Below are 16674 nucleotides of genomic sequence, written 5' to 3'. Positions count from 1 at the left end.
ACTTTCATCCCATTACCCCTAGTCCTGTCCCCATGCACTACTGAAAAGAGACCAGCCTCACCACTATGGCTCCCACACCTCAGGTATTTATAAACCTGGATCAAGTCCCCTCTCAGCCTTCTTTTCTCAAGGCTAAATAGACCCAGTTCCCTAAGTCTCTCCTCACAGGGGAGATACTCCAGGCCCTTCACCATCTCAGTGGCCCTCCGCTGGACTCTTTCCAAGAGATCCCCGTCTTTTTTGTACTGGGGAGCCCACTTCTTTCTCTGCAAACCCTCACAGCAAACCTGCAGTGGCAACCAAGCATGACAGAGATGTGACGCTACTGACAACAGGGCACGGCATCACGGTGACGCTCCAACCAGACACAACAGCCCCAGGAGCGGCGCTTTGCAGCGGGCTGCTGCACCTTCATGCCACGTTTCCTTTGCAGCTCTGAAGAGACGCTGATGCGACAAGGATCAAATGAAGAGCTGAGAGATGAGCGGCAGAGCGACCCTGAGGGGATGACAGCGCTGGGGACAGCGGGATGGGAAAGGAAATGAGAAGGACGTGGAAGAGCCGCAGAGCTGCCCTGCCGGCTTCCCCGGGGCTCGGCCACCTCCCACCGGCCTCTCCACAACCTGCACAACCCCGGCCCTCCCTCATTCCCCCGTTACCCACCAGCCACCGCCGCCCGCCGCTTCCGGCTCCGTGAGACGACACCGCCGCCACCCCGGGCTTCGAGAGCCGCCCGCGGCGCGCTGCCATGACGCCATAGCAAAGCGCCGAGCTGATTGGCGATCCCCGTTGCCAGGGATAACGGGAGGCGGCGGGGCGCAGCGCGGGAAGGAGCGGCCGCCATGGGCGATGTGCACGAGGCGCCGCGGCCGCGCATCGGGGCCGCTCAGCTGGCGCAGCACATCGGGCGGCCCGTGTGCTTCGTGGGCCGCGTCGAGAAGGTCCGTACCCAGCCCCGCACCACCCCGCACCGGGCGGTCCCAACACTGCGGCCTTGCCCTGGGCTGGCTGCAGTCTCCCTGCGGGCCCGTCCGCCCGCTCGTCTTTCGGCCGCTGCTGAGCGCACGGCGTCGTTTCTCTTGTAGATTCACCCGACGGGGAAACTCATCGTTCTGTCGGATGGAGAAGGCTGCAACGCCACGGTGGAGCTGAGCGAACCCGTAAGTAACCCCGGTGTGTCGTTGGGAAGGTTTGGCTGCAGTGCAGGCAGGTTTCGTTCCCCCACACCAGATACATCTCTGTTTGGATACCTCGGCTTACTCTGTTCATTGCTTGTAGCGTGCTGTGTTTCACTGCATGTCTTGCCTTACTTTTCCTTTCACTTTCTTCCTTCACCTCTTTACTGACCCTTTTCCTGCCCCTAACAGAATGCTTCACAGAATCATAGAATGGCCTGGGTTGAAAAGATCACAGTAATCATCTATTTCCAACCCCCTGCTATGTGCCAACCACCAGACCAGGCTGCCCAGAGCCACATCCAGCCTGGCCTTGAATGCCTCCAGGGATGGGGCATCCATAACCTCCTTGGGCAACCTGTTCCAGCGCATCACCCTCTAAGCACTCTAAGCATCCTGTACTTTCTGAGAATAAGCAAAAAAATTAGTTTGAGTGTTCGCAGTGGAAACAGCAGCTAATTTGCTGGTGCTAATTTCATTTCTGGTGTGTCCTGCAGCTGGATGAAGAGATCTCAGGAATTCTGGAAGTGGTGGGAAGAGTAACAAATCAGGCAACCATCATGTGCATGTCATACGTCCAGTTCAGGGAAGATAAAAGTCCATTTGGTAAGTAAGGGTATATGTTATGGCAAATTAATTTTGTGTTCTGAACATTTATTTAGTAAATAAGGAGAGCATTATCCCTTCCTGTGGACATGATCATTCTTCAAGCTGCCTAATACAGCGTGGGGTATATAAAGAGACAACGGCATCAGGAAAAATTACATACTCAATACACTTTTTTACTGCCAAACTGTAGGGGCTGATTCAAGGCCTTAGCTGATCTAGATCATTGCCGTAAGTCTGATTGTTGTCCCAGTTACACAGTTCTTTGTCCTTCTTGTCTGGTGCTGGACTTTGTGTGATTGTCCAGTTAGCAGGCCTAAAAATAATCCCTCAGAAAGAAAGCAATGAGAATATGGCAGGCTTGGGAAACTGGGAACATAGGGGAAGGAGAACACTCAGCTGTATTGCTTTGAAATTGGCTGTGCTTTAATGCTGCAATTTACTAGTAAGAAATTTAAGTTAAGCTTCTTCTATTTTTGTCCCCTTTCAGATCTGGAAATCTACAGTGAAGCACTGAAAATTATTCATGAATTCCCTGAGTATTTCCCCTTCGGTACTGGGAGGAATTGATTCTTCTTAGAGCTTCAGTTGTGCAGTATTACCTTGGCTGTCTTGCCTGACAGCATGGTAAGAGTTACATTAGTTTCCAACAAATATACTAAGAAGATGCTACTACACGTGCCACGTGTGGCCAATGAAATATCTTTTCTTACTAACTTCTGTTTGAATTAGCTTAGCAAGAAGCAGAACATTTCTGTGGCTGTCTTACTGTCTGTATATATTTAACCCTTCTGCATTCATGAGGAATGCTCTCTTGCAGGATTTGATTTGCTAGAAATTGAAGTTTTATAGGCATCTTTTCCATTGTCCACAGAGGTCCTATGGATACTTAACACAAAATTCATACTGAAGATATTTGGTGGGGTTTTAATGTAAAGATATTTTAAAATTTCTTTTGCTTTGATATAAATTGAACGTGGAGGGGGAAAGATTTGTTTTGTATCTTGATAATGGTCACTTCTCCAATAAAGAAAAAGCTATGACTACGTTCAACTACTTGTGGTAGTATTGTATCTACCAAGTGCTATTTATAATGATTCATGATGATTCCTGTTCCATTTTACTTAAGTAATTTAATTTTAACGAAGTGGAGCACAAGGTACTTGCCTTTTGCACTGATGTTAAACAGTTGAGAGATGTAAGTGTCTGATTAGGCTTGGTAACTCAATCACACATAAAGCCCGCATCACAACCTTCGTTCGTGGTGGATGTTAAGGCAGAAGTACCAGGACAAGAAGGTCCCTATGGCATGATAGCATACTCTGTTCCATAGTACTATCGCTGCTGTGTTTTAGTGTCACTGCCAACAACTACGTGCTTGTTTTATTGGAATTTAACTCTTCAGAATTACTCTACCATACCAAAAAAATCTATTTTGTGCATGTATATACATTCTATAAAACATCATATGCAAGTAGTTCTTATTAAGTTTATCTGAGCCCAATAAAATGGATTCTACCACTAGATGGCTGTAGCACTTCACCCTGACACAGAGACCATCCTTGGATATAGGATCTTGCGTGTAAATATTTGATCACATCTAAGTGGTAAATGCTACAGTTTTCCTTTGTCTGTCAAGACTTCTATCCCAGAGCAATGGTACACGTACAAGCAGTATCAGACTGACTGTGTGGCTTATACTAATGAGGAACTGTTAGATATTCTTGCCATGAAAGGAAAAACAGCGCTCAGGTTCTTTATGTACTTAGGAGGGCAGCAAATATGGAAACTGCAAGACATGTCACAAATGGGGACTGCATCCCATTTAGGATTTCACTAATCTGTAAATGTGTGAGAAACTGCCAGGGCTTATAAACATGTAAGAGAAACATTGGTTTACCACTGTTTTTTCTTTACATCCAAGCCTTGTCAGAGGTATCTCCCTCCTTGCCTGAAAGTCCTTAGCCCATGGTCCTGGCCTGAGCTTCACCACTTGTGCCTCTCGGTGACCCCAACCTGCTGATGTGATTCCCAGCCTGACCTCAGACCTACCTTGTCACTATGACTTGTCTGGGCAGTGCTGGACACTTGGATGGTGTTGATCTCTGTTGCCAGGCCTGCTCCACTCTCCTTGCTCAGACAGCATCATTACATCATACAGATGTAAATGTTATCTGCAGATTAAGGAATGTCTGCAGCTGTGCTTACAAATCACCTCCCCAAATCACTTTACCAATTAAGAATCAAAACAAGAAAAAAAGGATGATTAAGAACACCTCTTATAAGTTTTTAGAAACAGTGTAATTATTGGTCTGAAAGCTTGAATACCAATTACAACAGCAAAAGTTGGTACTTACACTGGACCAGAATATGTACATATTCATAACCTAAAATATTTCAAAGACATGCTGAACACTGAAGTAGGCAACTTATTTAATGAAATGATAGAAACTGAAACAAACAGGGATAGTCAAGTCAAAAAAGTTGAGATTTCTTTTTTTACATAAGAGACATTTTTAAGCAGTTGCATTCCTGGATATGGAATTTATCATGAAAATTTACTGATCAATGGTACTACAGAGGAATAAAAATATAACCTTTGCACTTACAAATCCTCACTTCCAAAGTGTTATTGCCTATGTTTATATAAATAGGGTATCATACATCAAACCCCGGTTTATATTTATTAATGGAGAACATTTTACAGAGCACTTCAACATCAGCATAAAGTGTGCAAAAAAACCTAGAAAGAGAAATAAATATTCCAACGAGAAAAGAAACATTAACTGCTTCCCCACCATAGTCTGACTGCAAATATTAAGCACCTCTTAGATTTTAACTTTATATCTTTGTCAATTAGGCAAGAATTTTAGATCAGAATAAGCATAGCAGATGTAGTACAGCACTGATCAGAAAATATGACTGGAATCCCAAATGTAGGCATGTACATCCACAGACAACGTTTCTACTTTCTATCCCGTTACAACTACATTAGAGCACTTAGAACCCGTGGTATGTTACAATATAATCTTCTTTAAAACAACAGATTTCACAGTCCTGGCAATACGGTACCAGTTTATTGCTAGCATTCCATTTAGTATTTCATAGCACGCAAGTATTAAGTAACTCATATACTGTTCCTAATAGCAAATAAACACACACCAAGTAAACTGATGTTATTTTCACATACCTTAAAACAGGTGTTTGGTTTTTTTTTCCCCTAATTTTGTTGCCTACAAAATCAAGGACAACAATACAGATTAGCTCCTAGCACAGTATTAGCAAAATATCACTGACTCTCAAGTTAATAAATATACTTAATTCCAGCAGGTAACATATAATTTACCACTTGTAGTCAATGACAAAAATGTGCAGTCTTTAGGAGCAGACTGGTGTCCAGCAGTGACCTGAAGCAGGATTTCAATAGGTTCACTTCACACTTCCCAGTGTATTTCAGAAGTGCCGGAAAATCTCGATTATCCAAAAGTCCGAAATATTCAAAATGCTTGTAGTCAAAACTCAGTATGTAGTTTAAACCTGAAATATTTACAAGTCTCCAGTCCTTGAGATTTCAGATCTTCACAGTATTATGTTAAAAATAAAACAGTCGTATCACTCTTCTAATAGTTTGTCTGCACTCTGCACAGACACGTAGCCTTTTAGGGAACTCCTCTTGTCTAGGATAATCTCCCCAGACTCTTTAACATTATAATTCACATCAGCTAGGTCACATAAAGTATGTTAAATAGCTCTCAAGTTGCAAAGGTATTGCTTTACTGTCAACAAAAATTGGGAAAAGAAAGAAATAGATTTTCCTGTAAAATAAAATTATTTAGAATATAATTAACAACAACACTCTTAATTGATTCACAAGGAAGTGACTGCATTCAAAGAACTGTGATCAACCAGTGAAAGGACACCACAGCATCACCGTGCTATCCTCTAAAGAACACTTTTTAGCCATTTACCTTGAAGGTTTACTTTCACTGAGCACAACAAACAAACATTGCTTTATTTGGAAAACTGATAAAAGGGCCCATAAGCATCACCCTGAACAATCTGTTAAAATTCATTGAATTTCAATAAAGCCTCCTGGCCTCTGGAACTGCTTAAATCCTCTGAGCGAGGCCCACATGATCTATCCAGAAGCTTATTTCCAGATTATCAGTTTCTGCCATGCACAGTCATACACATCATTTTACTAATCTGAGAGCAATTTATTTTTTCATAGTCAGTAAGTCACAAGACGACCTCTGTCTAAAATGTATGCTTGACTATAATGGACACCCATTAGAGATCCTCATATTTTCAAAGAATATTTACGCCTGAACAGTCTCTGCAGGAATGAGATTCCCTGTTGTATCCAGCTGCATACACTTACATGAACAGGCAGACACAGGACACTCAGTATGGTCCCTAGATAGCAACAGTAAAAAAAGAAAAAGCAGGTAAGGTAAAGCTAACAAGAATTTTGCAATCTATAAATCTAAGTATGTGCACAAACACCGCATCTCACAGAAAACTTTGTGGCACGGTAAACTCAGTCTATGTTTAAACAAATAAATAAACAGACACTTTAATTGTAGCAACAAACACATCCTATTTCATGCAGCATACACAAGTGAAATGGAAAAGATCTTAACGTCAACTTACCTGAACCAACTGAGCATATGCCCAGCATGTCCACCATGCCTACAGTTGTGACACCAAGTAAACCAGTTGTTGAACTGGGCTAACTTCTTGTCTTTGCTAAGATCCACTTTTTCATCTGACTTGGATCCTCCTGCACAGAAGCAAGCCCAGCACAACAGACAAATGAAACATAATACCTTGTATTTCAGCCTCACTAACACTATTAGAGTGAATTTGGAATTAGGAACTTCAGGTGAAAAAGCAGCCTGATTTTAAAAGAGATGTCAACACAATTATTGAAGATGTAAGAACTGGTGGAGAATCAAGAACATATTGCTTGGCTAATGTTTCACACCTTACGGACATGCTAATCTTGCCTATTAAATTTTGCAGACAGAATCTCTTCCAGTGGTGATTTATGTTTTGGTGATTAATTTGTGTTCCAGTGAATTATGCACCTGTTCATGGAATGTTCTGCTTTAAAACATGTAAGATTAGCAAAATCTCAGTTATGAATTGGAATAATTCAGTAACAACTCATAACACTGACCAGTGAAAGAATGAGAGAGATATAAATGGATGACAACTGTACAGACGCTCATAGCTCTTTAACAAGACTGACCTAAAAATATGGAAAAAATTAATTTTACTTAGACCTTGGATGAGTCCAAGACATTCAGAACCAAGAGATTCTAGGAATAGTATCTCTTAACTGTGCCAGCGGGACCCATACGTTCTTTCATATTTAGTCACAGAGAGAATATATACTACACTACATTTATTTCCTCTTCCAGTTAAAGAGCAATTAATTTACATTACAAGATTTCTGCAGCCTCCCAACAGTTCATTCCAAGAAAACACATCTCTCAGTTCTTACATTGTCAAAGCTCATAATACCAAACACCACAATATCCAAATCTTTTCTTCTGTTTAAACTATGGAGATATAATGATCTCGCTGGAAAAAAAAGGCCAGAATGAGGTAACTGTGCATACAGTCTGACACAAAAAAAAAAAAGACATAGGTTTAATCAAAATATTGGATGGGATGTAAATGTGTTCTCTACTACAGTCTATTTAAATATTAGTATTTACAGTATGAGTACAAACAGGAGGAAAAGGTGCAACAGATCATGTTCTTTAGCTTCTAATGAGGACTCCAGCTGAACAACTTAAAACAAGTATGTAGTACCTGGACAACTGGAAACTGGAGTTCCCATATTTATCAAGCAAAGTGCACAGCGAGGAAGTGGCTTACGACAACCAGGGCAGCTGGTAACTTTGGACTTAGTTGGTGAGCCGCTAACCCCATATTGGCTGAAACCTCGTCCCTGATGAGGAATGGCTGAACAGCTGTAAGAGATCGATTTTCCACAGAAATTGCAGCTCACAAACACCTAAAGAGAACAAAAGCCCATTAATTTTTCAGTTTGTTTCCATTTCTTCTACAATTACAAGTAAATTTGCTCCAGCTAGCAAAGACTCAATTGATGAGACATTCTAAAAACTAAGCTGGAAAGTCTTGTGAAGGTGCTGCAAACGTCTTGGCTTATAGACTTGATATGCACTTCTGAGAAGTAGGCCTCAATGATGCCCATGTAATTCATAAAACCATGTGAAACTATTACTGTTGGGAGAGATATTATTTAAGAATATAACAATTTATATGTCAGGCAATTTAAGAAATTCAGTTTACTCAGTTTACAGGCCTTTCCCTCTTTCTACTCAAGTGACTCACTCTAGAGCCCCCAACATGAGGATAAGCCAACTAATCTTCACCTGTATACCTTATGCCACAAGTTGAGGCATAATACAGAGAAAAGCAATACTTTGAGCTCTTCAGGAATTACTTATGTTGCTCATGTAAGGCACGAACAGTAAATTCAACTCCTTCTCACTTGGAGCAGAATACATGGAGTTGTCTTAAAAAAGCTGTGAAGAATACGTGCATCAAAAAACAGCCTTCCTTAGAAATCCTTGCATCCCCAATGTTTGTAATGCACATATTAGCAGGCATGAGCAAGTAGGAGTTGCTGTGGGTGGAACATTTTGAGTAAGAACAGTACCAGATAATATTTGGATAGGGTGTCAGTTTTCAGTTTAGCTTATGCTCTAACTGATAAGGAAAACTGCTGTTCACTTCAGACTCAAAGGCTTCAAAGGCTCAGTTAAACTAAAAGCCAATTTGAACCATTTCTTGGCTCCATCTCTTAGTTTCAGCACCATCCTCATCATGATGAAGAACTCACTAGGGTAAGTTTCTGATTTTGTTTTTCAACACTGGAAGAAAAAAAAAAATCCACAGATACACCAGAAAAAGCGTGGAAACATTACAGATTCCAGAAGATGAGTTTTTGTTAGAAGGAAAGGCTTAGGAAAAATAATGATTGGATGAAATGGCACTTCCTAGATTAGAATTCATGTAAACTTGTTCACTTCCTTACCCCCTACCAAAACAGTTAAGTCCTTTTTCTGAGTAATATTTTTGAATATATTAATAACAAAAACAACCAAGCAACAACAACAACAAATAAAACAACAAAACATTGATTTGAAATCTTTCTTTTCCTCACAAAAGCCAAGATGCACCCAGCAGTTTCATTTATTTATTTCTATTTAAGTACCACGTTGCCTTTCTGGATTGGTCATACTTCATGTAAGAATGATACTTACCTGAGCTAAAGGTTTTGAACTGGGATCCAGCTTACTTCTGTGGATATCAAACTCTGCACGTTTATGCCAAAACCTCCAAGCATCTAAAAGATTCCTATAGTTCTCAATCCAGTACTGAACCCTCTCATCTTTAAGTACTTCTGAAGGAGAACCCTAAAGAGAAAGGAAAAAAATGCCAGACATAACACTGAACACACACAACACAAGTTATTCACTTTTTCAAAAGGCTTTACTAGTACATAATACAAAATATGATACATAATAGCAAAATTTGCACAGAGAAAGATGATATTTGGAAACACTTAACACAAGATTGATAAAAGTTTTCTTCAGTTTGCCCTTCAGGTTGAGAATGCTCCTGCTGCTGATCTCCTAAAAACTGGGATTATTCATTTCTGTAGCACACCTGAGTTCATATCATTACTGTGGTTACATCCATAGTCAAACACAGCACAGGTAGTAACTCCAGCTGTTCCATTAAGGACCACGATAAGATAAGCTCAAAACAATAAATAAAAGCAACATCCACCCAAAGACAAAAAAAACCCTCCACCTTATAGCATTTCTCTAAAAAAACCCTGGAAGCAAAAAAGCCTATTTTGGACCTATCAGAAAATGCTGAAGTAGTTCAACTATTCAACTGTTCGGCTATTTTTTCTGTCTTCCCCTTGTCTTCACTTTCTCTGACTGAGACAGCTTGAATATAGAAGTTTGTAGTTATCACAAAGTGTTTCAGATGATTGCACAAAACAGGCAGGCTATATATTGTCAAAATTTACTACTGAATATACTTCTCAGTTCACAAGAATCAACTGCTAAACAAACTATGTAAAGATTCATTTTTGAGTGAGAAACTAACCTGTAACATGCAATAGCTTGCTGTCTGGACATCACCAGTTCTGTCAACATAACTTTCCATCAAGTCCACACCATCTTTTGTCAGCCCTGTCAACAATATTCCTTCCAAATTCCCAGCATCTTTCATTTCATTCGTCAGCTTCTCAATAAATCTGTTCAGCTATAAAAATAAAAAATAAAAGTAGTTCTGCTGTTTGTACATCCCCGTGTAATTCATATAATGCATACAGCAAAGCTTTCTTATATTTTCCTTAAGAGAGTCCTTTGCTAACAGCATATACTGCTTCCTGCATGTCGCACAGTAAAACATCTATTATATACTAAGAATTTAAACATTCATGTACTTTAAACCTCCTGATGCAAAGAGCAAAAAGAAGGAGGTCACCAGTTTTTCCACATGCCTCTGTGAATTTGAAGGAAAACATTCCTACTGTAAAATACGGGCTTTTTTAAAGAAAAGGTAAATGTCTGGGCACAAATACCAAATACAAATACTGTCCAGTAAAACATTTAGCTAATGTGATATGATTTTTAAAACTAGCAAGTATAGAATATTATTTACTTTTAATAGAGAGAGAGAGGGAGAAAAATTATATCACAGCTTATATCCTACTGTGAGGAAAAAACAAATCCCTTATGATACCCCTCCCACCGCGAACTTTCATCTCACTAAATAAACCCCAGCTTAACAGTTTGCTTGAATGTGTAACCATACACTTACCTGAGCATCATTGAGGAACTTGCAAGCAAATGCCACCCTGTCTCGTACTGCCACGTTATTTTCATACTTTAGAGAGAAAAATGGCAATGTCACCATCACACGCCTATTTCCAAGTTTTCAATACACCTCTTCTAATAGTCAAATCTTTTAGAAAAGAAAGTTTTCAAGTCAAATCAAGTTTTCCCATTGGCTGCCAGGGCACATTACTGGCTTGTTCTGAATTGCTGTTACCAGTATCAAGTCCTTTCCTGCAGAGCTCCTCTCCAGCCACTCATCCCCCCACTTCTGCTTTTATCCAGCACTGCTCCACCCCAGGCGCAGACCTGGCATTTTCCTTCATTAATCTCCTTGCCAATACTGATGGCCCAGTGCTCCCATCTATCAGGATTCCCTTTGTAAGGTCTGTCATCCCTCCAGACAGTCAGAGCAGCAACTCTCAGTTTGGTACTATCAGCAAACTTGCTGAGGACGTACTTCACTCCTGCATCCAGATCATTACCCTCTCTCCTGCCTTCTTCCTACCAGCTTCTATTAATTTGATAACATATTTCTAATGGCTTAAGAATTCCACGCTAAAAAAGATAAACAAAAATCCCCTAAGAACAAAGTCAATTATGTTGGATGTTTTGACTGCCTCGGCATATATTATGTAATCTTCACATTGACACAATACTTACTAATGCAAGAACTCTGTTTAGAAGATAAAGATGTTAAGTGAGACAAAAATATAAGATCTAAGCTGATTAATTCACAGAGTTTTCAACACTACCAACACCTGTACATATATGCGTGTGCCTATTATTTAAAGAAATTTAACATAAATTTACTTACCAGAACACCATCGTATGAACCGGACTCACTTGTCAGAAAAGCAAACATAGCACACAGGTAGGGATTGTTCAACTGCAATCTTAGGGTACTGCACATTTCTCTCCAAAGTGAGTTCTTCTCATCTGTGTAACCTGACAGAGCCATTGCTACTACATTAAGATTCAGATCACCTGGTTTATTGAAAAAAAAGAACAAATATTTTAAGTTCAAGATTCAAAAGAAAAAGGACATACAAGAGTTTGAAGTTAATGTTTCCTAATATCATTACATTTATTTCATCTAAATATTCTCCTGTCAAAAAAAAAAAAAAAAAAAAAGTTTCCTTTTTTCTAATTCAAACACAACCAGTCCCACCACTTTTGAGTGTAACACTTCCTGTGGTATGCATCAATACATGCAATATGTCGTAATTACATAGTAAGGCATACTACAGTGTGAGGAGTGAAAAGATTAGGATTTGTCACATTCTGAGGCTCCAATACAGCCAATTCAAGGACTGTAATAGACAGCGGGCATATTTTCCAAAATCCTGTTTATAGAAGCATCTACTCAGGTGATGTACCTCCAAAAGAAAAGACACAAAACACAATACAAACCTTTTCCTGAGGAAGCGCCTTTATTTAGGATTTGTATTGCCCGCCGTATGTCCAAATTGAATAGTGCTACAGCAGCAGCTCGCTCCCAGTCTCCTTCCTGTTCCAGTGAACTTAAAAAAGGTTCCACATCTAAGTCTGTTCCCTTCTTTATCCAGCCACAGAGCTGCAAAGCCAAAGATCTCTCCTCGCTCAGATACTGAATAATATCTGCCTGTCTATCAGATCCACTCCTGCTGTGCCTGAGGTTCTCTGTTGTTCCTAAAATGGGAACAATATGTTAAATTACGCTTAAACCACAATCTAAATTGCAACCGCAACATTTGATTTCTACCATAAAATAGAACATAAAAGCCAAGCATCTTATTCTAGTACTAAATTAACATCACTAATAACTACATGGTGGGGAGCAGCAGACACAAAATGATTTTATTCTGATCTAAAAGTCACGCAACTAAACTTGACACTTACTCCCTAAGTCTGTCTTTCTTTCCTCTTGATCCTAAGATTGTGGAAGTTCCTGTTGCCATGACAAGACTGAACAGTGTGTTCAGCTTGAACATACAGTCAAGCACCTGCTCTACCAGATCTCCTTAGCAAGCATCAATGTGATAGAAACTTTCCCAACACTCAACAGTTGCTTTTGTTTGGGGGTTTTTTTCCACCTCAAGCAGATCAAATATTAATAAGACCTTTATTGAATAGAGAGGACAAGATTCAAATAAGAAACCGCTAAAATATACTTCAGTGAGCGTAAGAGGCATAATAAGATACACAATGAACGACTGCCACTTCAAAAAAAGGTAGCTTCTTTAAACATACAAATGTACTTTGGCTACAGTAAAGTCAGCTTTCTACAACTACGCTCCCATGTGAAACTCCAAAAAACACAACAGTTATGCAGGCAGCAACACTTTTTGGTGCCATAGTCAACAAGTAAATGTTTGAAATAGGTCAGTTGAAGTTCTGCCTCTGAGGTTATTTTGTTCTTCTGATGAGCTTCAAAGAAAACAAAAAAATCAGGAAGTTACTGTAATATAAACTGTTCACTTTCATTTCTGTACTTACAACATACATTAAAACACAGACTGAGAGACTTTATGTATTTCTACAGCCTCCTTCAACAATTTTTAAAGACAAACACGAGTGCTTCATTTTGTAAATATATTGTAATATAACTTATCAAAGTTGCAACATTCTTACCCAAAGATGACTTCACAATTGACTTAATGCCAGCATAAACTAGGGGACCCTTGTTTCCTGTAAGTTTTTGATCCATATCTTCAGTATACTGCTTCATAAGTATTAACACGTATAGGAAGCTTATTTTCTTTCCAAAGAATTTGAAAAAACACTTCTTTAAAGTTAAAACTCACATTCTGTTAACGCAGGCCTTTTACAGCACATTACACTGCATTTAGACCTTGAGGCATTTCACACAACTGGTTTACACGTAAAGGGTGCATTACTTCTTTAAAATATAAACCACGGTAAAATAAAGGATATAGTGCAGGGTGTACCAAAGTGATTTCAGCTGAGGATCTTCATTTCCAGCTAGGAGGTGATTTCTCCAAACTTGTTCAGTATCAAGACCATACCTTGATAAAGCTCGGAGCCGCATTTTGGTGGCTATATCCTTTTCCAAGGAGCTGGCCTTTCCTTCTTCTGTACACTCATATAAATGGCGTCCACAAGCCCACATTAAGGATGTCACTGGACTCCATGCAAGTGAAATTCTCTCGAAAACCGTGAAGTCGGACATAGTTCTATTGGGAGTCACAACCACCATTCGATTTTGACTTGTGGGATGCCAGGCAAATGAGGCAATGTAGTTTTCACACGGCTGGACGCTCCTTTCAATTATTGTAGGCTCAGTTTCATCTCCAATAGGCGTGGGAGTATGCTGCATGTCATACAGCCTAATGATATTACTGTCCCTTGTTAAAGTAGCTAACAGCCCAGTTCTTGTTGGACACCACGCGACTTTTGTTAATGGTTTTGGTTGCTCTGTCAAGGTCAAAACAGGCTTCTCAAACTTTCTTAAATCCCATATGGCAACTTGGCCTTCATAGAAGGAAGCTACACGATCATGGAAGTATGGATCAACAGTCACTCCTTGGACAGCCTTAGTATTTACAAATATTTTTTGGCTCGTATTCCTCAGATCAAAGATAGCCAGATTGCGATGCATTCCAGCTAAAAGAAGCTTCTGATCCCGTGGAAGCCAACAAAGGGAGAGACAAGCATCGTTCTGCCCTAATTCATACAGTGGCTTTGTTACCACCAGTCCTGCTTCCGGATCTCCTGTCGAAAGTCTCACTTTCTCTGTAGCAACTGCAGTCTCTGGAGCATATTTACTACTGATATCCCAGATCAATACTGAAAAGTCAGCCCGATGTTTGTCTAATCCAGCAGCAAGCCAATTACTATCTAGTGGGTTCCATGCCAGGGTGTTGCACTGCCGTGCATGCTTGGGAACAAACTCTTTTCCTATCAAATCTTTATATTTTGAGTTGTGATCTTGACCAAGGCTGGTAAGCACCACCCGACCATTGGCCTGTCCAACAGCAAGAAGACATTCAGGATCATACTTGGGATACCAAGCCACACATTTCATATACGGTGTATCTGAATTTATTGACAACAGCGTGGCTGTAGTTTCTTCTGATAAACGCAAGGACCCTGCCTTGAGTTCTGAACTTACAGCAGATTCAATGTGATAAAGGCTCAACTCTGAGTCACACACAACAAAACGGTCGACATGGTGCGGGGCCCAAAGAATATCAGGTTTGGAGCCGCTCATTTTTAGGGTGAGTTCATCAACAACTTAAACTCTTGTAAGAAGATTCTGGTGACATCCATTCATACGAAAACTGTTGAGAAAATGATTCGTAGGAATGTTATAGAGAAACAAATTTCTTTTTCATCATTAAAAACAACAAGAATATTGTTCTACATTGTTTTTAGCCCAAGTTTATATTGTGCACACATTCAAGGCCAAAACTTTAAGCATTTCTCACATTAAGCCACTTTTTACATGACATGCCCTGTTTTTGCTCAGATACACTGACTGATGCAGAAAAAACACAGCAGTGTGTTCCATCTACAAACCAACAGCAGTATGTTTACAACCTCCATACCAGTATTGCTTGCTTATTATGGAAGAGAGCATTAACCCAAATGTGATGCAGCATGATGCGTGGGTGTGCTGCCAGAAAAGGGCCACTCCCTAAAACAGGTAGTAGAAAACATCTCTGCCTAATTGAATTGCGCTAATTCACAGATACTAGAGCCTGTCTGCCTTGTTTAACATCTCATCTATCACAGAATCACAGAGTGACCCGGGTTGGAAGGGACCTCAAGGATCATGTAGTTCCAACCCCCCTGCCTGGCAGGGCCACCAAACATACACCTTTACTAGATCAGGTTGCACAGGGCCCCGTCCAACCTGGTCTTGAACACCTCCAAGGACGGGGCATCCACAACCTCCCTGGGCAGCCTGTTCCAGGGCCCAACCACTCTCCTAGTGAAGAACTTCCCCCTAACATCCAACCTAAATCTTCCCTCTTTTAACTTAAAACCATTTCCCCTAGTCCTGCTATTGTCAGCCCTTTCGAAGAGTTTACTCCCCTCCTGGGTGTAAGTTCCCTTCAGGTATTGAAAGGCTGTAATGAGGTCACCCCGCAACCTTCTCTTCTCTAGGCTGAACAAGCCCAACTCCCTCAGCCTGTCCTCACAGGGGAGGTGCTCCAGCCCCCTGATCATCTTCGTGGCACTCATCTATAACCTACAAGGTCTTACCCTACTTTAAGATTTCTATAAAGCTTTACATGGTTCATCTCATTCTGCAGCTCCCAGCTCCACCTTCTGCCCCAGTGACACTAAATCTTTGCATGTGGCCTAGTAGCACACATAAACACGCTGTACTCTGATAGCCGCAGGAGCCATACGGCCAGAATCCTCACACATTACTACATACAAAGGAAACCTGTGATTCCAACAAGCTTTTCATAAGGCTGGGGAAAGGAAAAGATTTACCGGACTGGGAAAGAACAGAGGGAAGCAGTTGCTGCCTCGGGGCATCCCCTCATCCCCGCTGTGTGCTCTCAGCGCTCCCCTCCTCCCGCCTCAGCCCAGCCCAGCCTCCACCCGGTCCGGAGCCCGGCCCGCCTCACCGCTCTGTGGGTACGAGGAGCCGCCGGGGCCTGCAGAGAACCGGAGCCACCGGCCGCGGGGAACAGCCACAGCCGGGCCGCGCTTCCGGCTGCGGGGCGGAAGGGAAGGGAGAACAGCCGCACTTCCAGAAAGCTCCTTCCGCTGGTCGGGAACGCGCTCTGAGTTCCGGGTTAGGAGTGTGCGCAGCTGGTGTTAGTTCTGAGTATCAAATTAACGGCAATTTGTGCACTAAATCCCATCCGACCACTCCGAGCGTGCGGCCTAAAATGTGGGGAGGCACTAGGCTCCATCTGCTGGTCGTTGGATGAGGGCTAGCGCTCATCCTCACTGTCAACTTAGAACTTTTCATGGCTGACCCAGCCGAGGGATGGGGTGCCATTCAGAGAGCTGGGCAGGATGAGCAGTGGGAC

At 41.3% G+C, this 16674-nt stretch overlaps 3 protein-coding genes across 4 annotated transcripts in view; 1 reads left to right on the top strand and 2 right to left on the bottom strand.

Moving 5' to 3' along the window:
• UMAD1 (UBAP1-MVB12-associated (UMA) domain containing 1) overlaps positions 1-763 on the bottom strand; it is a 62481-nt gene extending 61718 nt beyond the window's left edge. Inside the window, exon 1 of the mRNA XM_015853593.1 lies at positions 664-763. The gene's annotated coding sequence lies outside the window, so the exon portion shown is untranslated. The remainder of the gene's footprint in view (positions 1-663) is intronic.
• A 39-nt stretch (positions 764-802) lies between these two features.
• On the top strand, positions 803-2834 carry RPA3 (replication protein A3). The gene is made up of 4 exons (XM_015853596.1): positions 803-941; positions 1086-1160; positions 1673-1781; positions 2272-2834. Exons 1-4 carry the CDS (start codon positions 843-845, stop codon positions 2349-2351), a joined length of 363 nt encoding a protein of 120 aa, XP_015709082.1. The 5' UTR covers positions 803-842; the 3' UTR covers positions 2352-2834.
• A 1356-nt stretch (positions 2835-4190) lies between these two features.
• On the bottom strand, positions 4191-16514 carry MIOS (meiosis regulator for oocyte development). 2 transcript variants are annotated; one of them, XM_015853580.2, is made up of 11 exons: positions 16264-16514; positions 13595-14961; positions 13292-13390; positions 12092-12349; positions 11496-11665; positions 10665-10730; positions 9945-10103; positions 9086-9238; positions 7605-7809; positions 6435-6564; positions 4191-6197 (listed from the first exon to the last, which is right to left on the bottom strand). In XM_015853580.2, exons 2-11 carry the CDS (start codon positions 14889-14891, stop codon positions 6101-6103), a joined length of 2634 nt encoding a protein of 877 aa, XP_015709066.1. In that variant the 5' UTR covers positions 14892-14961; positions 16264-16514; the 3' UTR covers positions 4191-6100. The 2 variants fall into 2 exon arrangements, with proteins under 2 accessions (XP_015709066.1, XP_032299042.1); XM_032443151.1 differs by lacking the exon at positions 16264-16514 and adding an exon at positions 16127-16209.
• Positions 16515-16674: the final 160 nt, after the last annotated feature.

The sequence above is a fragment of the Coturnix japonica genome, chromosome 2 (assembly GCF_001577835.2).
Source record: "Coturnix japonica isolate 7356 chromosome 2, Coturnix japonica 2.1, whole genome shotgun sequence".
NCBI classification, from domain to species: Eukaryota; Metazoa; Chordata; class Aves; order Galliformes; family Phasianidae; genus Coturnix; species Coturnix japonica.
Note: the sequence above shows the minus strand (reverse complement) of the source record. Positions and strands in the feature narration are given on the sequence as shown.

Coding starts and splice junctions, on each gene's coding strand:
- RPA3 (XM_015853596.1), top strand. CDS start 843: ATGGGCGATGTGCACGAGGCGCCGCGGCCGCGCATCGGGGCCGCTCAG. Junction 942..1,085: donor TCGTGGGCCGCGTCGAGAAG/GTCCGTACCCAG, acceptor TTTCTCTTGTAG/ATTCACCCGACGGGGAAACT. Junction 1,161..1,672: donor CGGTGGAGCTGAGCGAACCC/GTAAGTAACCCC, acceptor TGTGTCCTGCAG/CTGGATGAAGAGATCTCAGG.
- MIOS (XM_015853580.2), bottom strand. CDS start 14,891: ATGAGCGGCTCCAAACCTGATATTCTTTGGGCCCCGCACCATGTCGAC. Junction 12,350..13,291: donor AATTGTGAAGTCATCTTTGG/GTAAGAATGTTG, acceptor TTCCCATTTTAG/GAACAACAGAGAACCTCAGG. Junction 10,104..10,664: donor AGTTCCTCAATGATGCTCAG/GTAAGTGTATGG, acceptor TTATTTTTATAG/CTGAACAGATTTATTGAGAA.